At 33.3% G+C, this 7,919-nt stretch overlaps 1 protein-coding gene across 1 annotated transcript; it reads right to left on the reverse strand.

Annotated features, from left to right (window-relative positions):
• Positions 1 to 4,334: 4,334 nt before the first annotated feature.
• On the reverse strand, positions 4,335 to 6,005 carry LOC103965226 (protein SHI RELATED SEQUENCE 3-like). Its single transcript, XM_009378248.3, has 2 exons — positions 5,225 to 6,005; positions 4,335 to 4,956 (listed from the first exon to the last, which is right to left on the reverse strand). The coding sequence occupies exons 1-2, from the start codon at positions 5,526 to 5,528 to the stop codon at positions 4,562 to 4,564; spliced, it is 699 nt and encodes a 232-aa protein (XP_009376523.1). The 5' UTR covers positions 5,529 to 6,005; the 3' UTR covers positions 4,335 to 4,561.
• Between the last annotated feature and the right edge of the window lie 1,914 nt (positions 6,006 to 7,919).

Consider the following 7,919-nt stretch of genomic DNA (forward strand, 5'->3'; position numbering starts at 1 on the left):
CACGACGCATGTTATTTCTTCGTCGCACAAACCTTACTGTCACTACCTTGGCGCGACGGTTAGCGCGCTAAGAATGTTACGTCGCGCAAACCCTCAGGCAACAATTTATGACTTTGTACAACGAAGGTACATACGTCACGCAAAGTGTTTTTTCTACTAGTGTTGATAAATTTGCTTTTGTTGTCAAATTATTCAAAAGATTTTGCAAGAGCCCACAGAAGCTATCTAATACCCAAATCTTGAACAGCAAGAGATCTCAACAAATATTTGATTGTACAGCTGATTGTGATGAAAACATAATACGTAGTTTGTTTTTTGTCAAAAATGCACAATAATCTCAAATTAGCCCTTAGTATGTGAGGTGCATGCTTGTGACTTTTTTACTATTCCAAAAAGTCAAATCTACTATCAAACTTGCTAGTATGGCTACAATAAATGGATTATTTAATAAAATATAAAAATATGGTCTCACTTTATCAACGATGGGCACTTCTTCATGGTACGTTATGCATTGCTAGGACAAAGTTCAAACATGGCAAGATACTAATGAGCACATGTACATAAACTCTTTTAAAATCATGATTGAATACATACATCATGATATTTATGATCAATTAGTATAAACCCAATTCTCTAAAATTATGACGGAATGCCCCTGTGCTTTCATAAATTTTATAAAATCATGGTTAAACACTCCTGAATTTATAACTCTTTTAAAATCCTTCAAAATTCTCAATTTAACTCATCCCATTAAACTGTCAGGAATGGCGTCATCCTAATAACTATCTTGTAATCTAGGGTTTGTGAAGAAGCAACAATGAAACAATATTGACAAATGCAGAGGAAGCAGAAGTCGAAAAGAAGAAGAGAAAAGATCTGACTTCATTAACCGCCTAAAGTGAATGCAAAAGATGCTATATATAGCTTTCAATCTTATTTTCTTTCTTCTTTTTTTTTTTTTTTTTTTTTTTTTTTTTTTTTTTTGTCAAATGATAGATTTTGTTAGATTAGTTACTGACGAAGTTTGGACCCACACCGTCATGCAAGAGCTCATCACCTTTTCATCACTATGGTAAAAGACCACTTGCTAGCTTTCAATTTTACTTAGCTACTAAGCTATAACACTGCCTAATCTTTAAGAAACTAACATACAATTGACAAGTGGATCAAGCACACCCGTTATGTCTGTTATTACATCCATGAACTCAAGACCTTGTGAAACCTAATTAAGCATAGAGTCTGTTTTGTTGGCTCGATTGTCGCCGGCAGCGCAAAACACCATGACATTGCATGCAAATCGATCACATCAGTCCAGCACTTGAATGGTTTGTTTTTATATTGAACTTGTATATATCATTTCTAGGTTTTGGTTACAAGAATATTCATATTTTCGCTGAAATTGCAAAGTTTAACATTCTGTTCTGCGATTAATTAGGTTTTATTCCACAGCAGAAACTAGTGGCGATAAGAATATCATAATGATCATGTATCTTGTGTTTATATAAATGAGTCACTTGTAAAAGGATGTGCTAACTAGTTTGTGGATTTACAACTTTATGCTGATGTTTTCCAGCATAATTTATGAAGGACTGCTTGTTAGTTTAATTAACAAAGTCAACCATTATTCTAAACTTCTAACTGAAGCACAAATTAAAGCAGCCTTCCTGTGATTAATGTATAGTTTTTCATTGACAAATCAGTAGATTAATATATATATACACATAAGTATATACAGTTTTTCATTGTGAACTCTACTATTTACATGAAGAAATTAAAAAATAACGTCTTTTAATCTTGTCATCTAGCTAGCTAGGTTAGTCAGTAGTCATTGAAAGCAGATTAATTAGATAGGTTAGGAGAAAATTGGGCTAAGAGCGAAAGCCGTATCCGACCTTGATCACCACTTATAGGCCTCATTTGGTATATATAATTAGATTGGGATCGATAATATACTATTTAAGGTATGTTTAAAGAACAAATGAATTGTGACCAATTTGGAGGTACAAGATTGATTACTCAAGAAAAAAACGTAAGCATTCAAATCCTCCGGGAGGATTAAAAATGAGAAATTTCTTCATGTCTCCTCTCAAAATGAAAAATCATTCTTATCTACTTTCAATATGCCTTGAACTTAAAAGATAATCCATTCCAGTTCGATCCTTCATACCAAACGAAATGATAGTTTGTCCTCCGTGTGTATGCAAAACTAAAGAATAAGAGCAATATGTCATATATATGATTTCAGGCGTCTTTTGGGTGGTTTAATTAATTTGGGGCTTGCATGTGGTTCGTGACGCATGTCAATGTATCATATGCTTTCAGGATGACAAGGTTTATTATAACCTAAAAAAGAAAGAAGAAGGGGAAAAAAAAGCAATCACAAACCCTTTTACTCAAAAGCTATAAAGATTGCCCTACCTCATGCATTATTTGTTATTTTTCCTCCTAAACTTGCCAACCTTTTCAATTTCATACGACTACAATTAGCAAGTAATTGGGAACCTCCTTGATTATAAGGGAGAAGCAATCCAGTATGGATTCCTTCCTACACGATGAATATAGAGCCACTGCAATGATCAAAAATAATTTTTAATATTTATACCTGTAATATTGCCTCTATCTTTTTCAAGTACTAAGGATATATTCCAGAGCTAGTGCCTTTGAGAAGTATATATCTTTTCCTGTATTTATTAATGTGTGAATGTCTTTTTAGCATAAAAGATTAAAAAAATTAGGCATGGGGTTTGTTTAACTAATTAGTGCTTTCTTATTAAAGTCCCAGTTCATAATAAGATGCTCCAACCATATGAGTCTTTTTTATGTACTTTTAATAATAAAATATCTCCCTTATGGGGTTAGCTTTATGCATGGTTCTAGGTCTATATGTATAGGGTTATGATTCCCCTCAAAGGATCAACAATCCCTTAATTAACTTTGAAAAAAATTAGTACATAATTATACAATACCCACTTTGAATAATCATTAAAATTTAGGTATGCATGTTAGTGCTGCACTTAATACAAATTGAAACTTGTAGAGACATGTTTTTTCAAGAAAAAATAAGAAACAATATTAATTAATGCATTTAATAAGAAACAATATGTGCATTTTGTATAGTATCGATCCGAATTATTAAAATAAACAAAACCAGCTTTTGAGCAGCAATTCGTTAATACTATTATTCTATATGGGCCATGATTCAGGCCTCTGAGATCGTGTCTCTGTATGTGTACATTTTCTTGGATATTTTGTTTTGTATAAATTATATGTAGTTTCATGCACATGCAAAGTACTTGAGATATATAAAGCAAAGACAAGCTTCAAATCTTTGTAAATTTGTCCAGACATTGCTTCAAACCGGCAAAGAAACGGAAATGCTGGAGAAAAGTGGTTTCGAAGTTCATAAACAATTACAGTGCACAAGTATAATTAACCTTGAAGATGAGAATTAGCCATAAACAAATAGCAAGAAGACAAATTTCAAAATGTTCCTGTATGCAGTTGCAGATTGCGGACATACACAACATTTCACAGAGAATATTTATCACATAATGTAAACATTGAATTTTGAAACAAAAATAAGTATAAATAAATAATTAATTAAAGCTGATCTAGCTTCTTCTTTATTTAATTTATGTATTTCTTACTTTTTTTTTTTTTTGGTTAACATGTCTTTCTTACTTTGGTATATATAAATGTGCTATATATAAATTTACAATGACACATACCATGTATCTTGCTATTATATAGCCTATTAATCAAAGGAGGGATTTGTTCTTTACTCACTTTCATTATTTACACTCCAATATTTGGTTGAACATATATGTGGTAGAACCTTTCTATAGTAATACTCTATATATGAATAATCTCTTTATAGTCATAAAATTTTTGGTCCCAATTTGGGTCAGTTATGTTTAGGAATAAACTCCGCATAGTATTAAGTTATAATTTTTTTAGGTCTCATATTAGGAAGCTTGCCTCCATATATATGTAGTAATAATTATCAATGAGTACAAAAATATGTCATGTCACAAATAAAAGTTTAAAATGAACTAAGAAAAATTCTATAATTGTTTGAGACAATGTTTTATTTTTTATAGTTCATGTCTCGCCTTGCAGGTATCTAATACCTCGTCAACATGGACAAGTTCTTGGTGAAATTATAATGTTTATAGCTTATCTACATAGAAGCACTAAGGAGAGCACTACATAGATACATGCACCAGATTAAATATTGAGTGTCTTTCTTTATCCAATGTTACATTTTAGAAATTGACATGCTCAACTAGTAGTTTTTTTGTATCTGTACAATCTTCATTAACGATAACTAAGTGAAAAAATAATACCATTTGGGTACACCTTTATTAAGTAATAATCTCCCAAAATTTATACAATTGGTTTTGATTCAAACACTATGACTACATAAATATTTTACTGTATAATTAAAAAAGTTTAAAATCATCGTATGAAAACCATATTATACCAGAATTATTACATAATTAATATGTATACTTATTTTTTAATTACAAGAACCAAGTACATAGAACCTAGTTAAGGCTCATTATTTTGGGTTAAGGAAAAATTGCGTACCAGGCATGAAAGCATTAAAGGGAATCAATGGATATGAAGAAGGAAGTTGATGATGATATGGCACTTGATGATCTGCAGCGGCTGATGAAGTAGAAGCAGTAATATTCGAAGCAGAAGCAGCAGCACTAATAAAATTGCTGGTTTCCTTATTCATTACATGCTGGGAGCTGGAGCTTTGGCCAGCTGCAGTAGTGTAATTAGGGCCCTGATCAGAGAGTATACCTTTGAATACATGCCCTCCGATTACCACACTTGTCTGATAAGCGTGCTTATTGACCGTATCCTCCACGGAGCTCACTCGAACACACCGAAAAGTGGCCATGGAATTCACTTCTGCTGGAAAATTGTTAACCTGTTGATCTTGCCCTAAAATACACAATCCTTGTTATCAAAATGAAACATATATATATATATATATATATATATATATTAAAATTGATGTTCATTTATTAAAAAGAATCGGAAGAATTATATCGATGTATTTTTCAGAAGAAAGTACAATATTCCTAAACAGTGGTATAGTGCTCGTAAGAGTAAAGGGAAAGAACACTGTTAGGGTTAGTACATAGAGCTCACATTCGTCAACCTCCTCAAGAAAAATCGTGATCTATATATATAATTAAATAGTAAGTACCAGATGAAGAGGGATTGGTGATGACGTGTCCGGCTGCTGGCCTCCTAGGGTTGTAGTTGTGCCCTTGATGAAGGTGAGCTGGGTGCTGTGGATCAATAGAAGGAAGCTGTTGGTGATGAGTATGGCGCCTTCTGTAGACAGGAACCCAAGTACTCTTGACGTGAGTTTGGCAGTGAAACCCTTTGCCCTTACAGCAAGTCCTGCATCTGAAGTACGCACACTCCTTCTTTGCTTGATTCCCACAGTCTTGGCATCTGGAACCCATTATTTCTTCTTCTCTTCCTCCTCTTCCTTGCCTCACCATCTTAATTTCTTCATCTCTATCTTATAATTAAGCGTTGTAACCCTTAATTATATATTAAAATCATTCCATGTGTAATTATGATGATTTTCAATCGGAGTGTTTGGGGGATCTGGGTTTAATTTGTGTTTATGGATTGGTCGTGTGAGGCCAGAAGCTTTTTTGCTTGTTAAGTGGTAGACAATTAGTAGGAATTGTTGTGGTTGATAAGGAGTTCAATAGTTGGAATAAAGAGTAGAATTGCACCATTAAAAGTAATGCAAGTTGACGCCGCCATCAATTCTAGATTTGAAGGAAACTCTAGTTCTCACCTCCTCTTCACTGTCTTTCAGCAGAGTCTAACTTGGCAGGTACAAAATAAAAGGAGTAGGATTCTTTCCCCTCCTATTACCATCCCCTTCCATCCCCTCCTCTCACACTTTTCTTTACGTCTTATTCTCCATATAACAAATTCAAAACAAGATGTAAATGTGGCATAATCGCAACCATTTAAATAGGAGGGGATGGAAAAGAAGAGAGATTAGGAAGCGAGAAAGAGAGAGATCGAAGAAATGTGGAAAAGGTGGGTGTTTTCTTTAAACTTTAAAGATAATGTTGATGATAATGCAAAAGCATGCTTGTTTTGGAAGTGTGTCTTTGTCTTGTTGTGAAATTAACAAAGGAGAACAAATTTATGCTCACCTTTCTTCACATTCTCACATCGTTTATTATTTTTGTTTCTTGACTTTCATTTGCGATATTTAATTCAAATGTCAGAAATAACAAAAATGTGCATTAGGAGTAAAATGATGTAGGGGAACCATTTTCCCTAAAAAAGTTAGCTTCATCTATCTTTGGTTCACTACCAATATTATATAATTTTTAACAAATACATGCTTAAGGAAATGTTCTTTTATCCGACAACATGAGTTCTTATGTTTTCATATTGTGGATCCAAAACAATTGATCATGTTAATCCTGACCTAAATGTGTGATGTTTATTTATTTATTTTATTTTTTTTGGGTAAGCAAATGTGTGATGTTTAGATTCGTCGTAAACGTAGTATTTGTCTAGCGATCGATGTAAGTCCAACAAAAATTTATTATTCTCGATTTAGCTACAATGTTTTATCGAAGTTAGAGGTTTATGACGACAATGAACTTGAAGACTATGCTAGAGTTGGTCTAATGAGGGCTAATATTTTGATTTTTTTAAGAAAGAAACGATATTTGATTAGACAAACATTGACCATATAAGACTTCTACAGAGATCAAAGAAAACCCACGTCACAACATACAAGCAAGACAAAGCCATTCTCATACAAACCACAATAACCAAAACTCTAATGTAACCTAGCTATAACCCTAAATTTTGACTACAACCACGAATCAAAACCACATCAATTACTTATTAGAACGTTTGTCTATATCTAACTAATTATATGAAATTTAAATTTGTACATCGAGTTAATCTTCCATTTAGATCCATACGTTTTAGAACTTTGGAACTCTATCATATATTTGATGTTGAAAAGCAACTTGACAATGTGAAGTTGTCAACTGTAGATATGAATCATTGATTGTATTAGCTCTTGCAATATAATATAAGAAGGCTATACAGAATAGAATCCCAACACATTTTTTTCCTTCTAATTGTAATTCATATGTAACTTTAACTCACAACCCGTAAGCCAATCAAGTTCCACACTGACAGTAAACATAGGATGCTTACGTCGCTAGGTTGTATGATAAGGAGGCATTCCTTGCACTACATGTATAACACACGCACATATTTCTATCCTTTTCACCTTTTGCTTTTAGCCAAAGCATCAAGGAATGCAGTTTCTGATGTCAATCAATTTAATATAAACAGTACTAAAAAGTAAATACTGCTACAGCTAACTTGTCTAGAGCCACAAAATTTCTCATTCATCGAAGGTACTATCTATATACAACCATACACAGCGTACAAGTCTTACAAGTCTTTCAGCTTTTACATATATTCGTCCTTGCGCCCGGAAACTCGCATTGATTTGTGGCCCTTCTTCCTCTTCAAGTTCATTAGGAAAAAAGAAACTGCAGTAATATTTTTAACTCTTTGCATTTCTGTTTTGTCTTGATTTATCATGCATCTTCGTCTAAAAGTTTGCAATGATTCATTGTTTTACGTACATGTCTTCCTCTCGTGGTCTTATGGCCAATTTGTTGAAGGGGCCGGGTAGATGATCATGGGGTGTCAGGTGTTTCTGGGCTTTGCTCAGTGCATTATATGAACAGTATGTACTAGCAGAAAGAGCTTCCACCGTGTCGTAGCTTACTCTTGATGACCTACCAAGTACTGTTAACACACCACTCGGTCCAAAACATAATCCTTTCGTATTTGGGTAATGCTAGAGATGTCAAGTTTGCAAACCA

Source organism: the organism of the source record quoted next, unplaced genomic scaffold (assembly GCF_019419815.1).
Source record: "Pyrus x bretschneideri cultivar Hongxiangsu unplaced genomic scaffold, Pyrus_bretschneideri_v1 Contig85, whole genome shotgun sequence".
Classification (NCBI taxonomy): Eukaryota; Viridiplantae; Streptophyta; class Magnoliopsida; order Rosales; family Rosaceae; genus Pyrus; species Pyrus x bretschneideri.

Bases quoted from the DNA above. Each gene is read 5' to 3' on its own strand.
- LOC103965226 (XM_009378248.3), bottom strand. From the start codon at position 5,528: ATGGTGAGGCAAGGAAGAGGAGGAAGAGAAGAAGAAATAATGGGTTCC. The intron at 4,957-5,224 runs GTACTTACTATT...TGTGTATTTTAG, and splicing joins CACCAATCCCTCTTCATCTG to GGCAAGATCAACAGGTTAAC.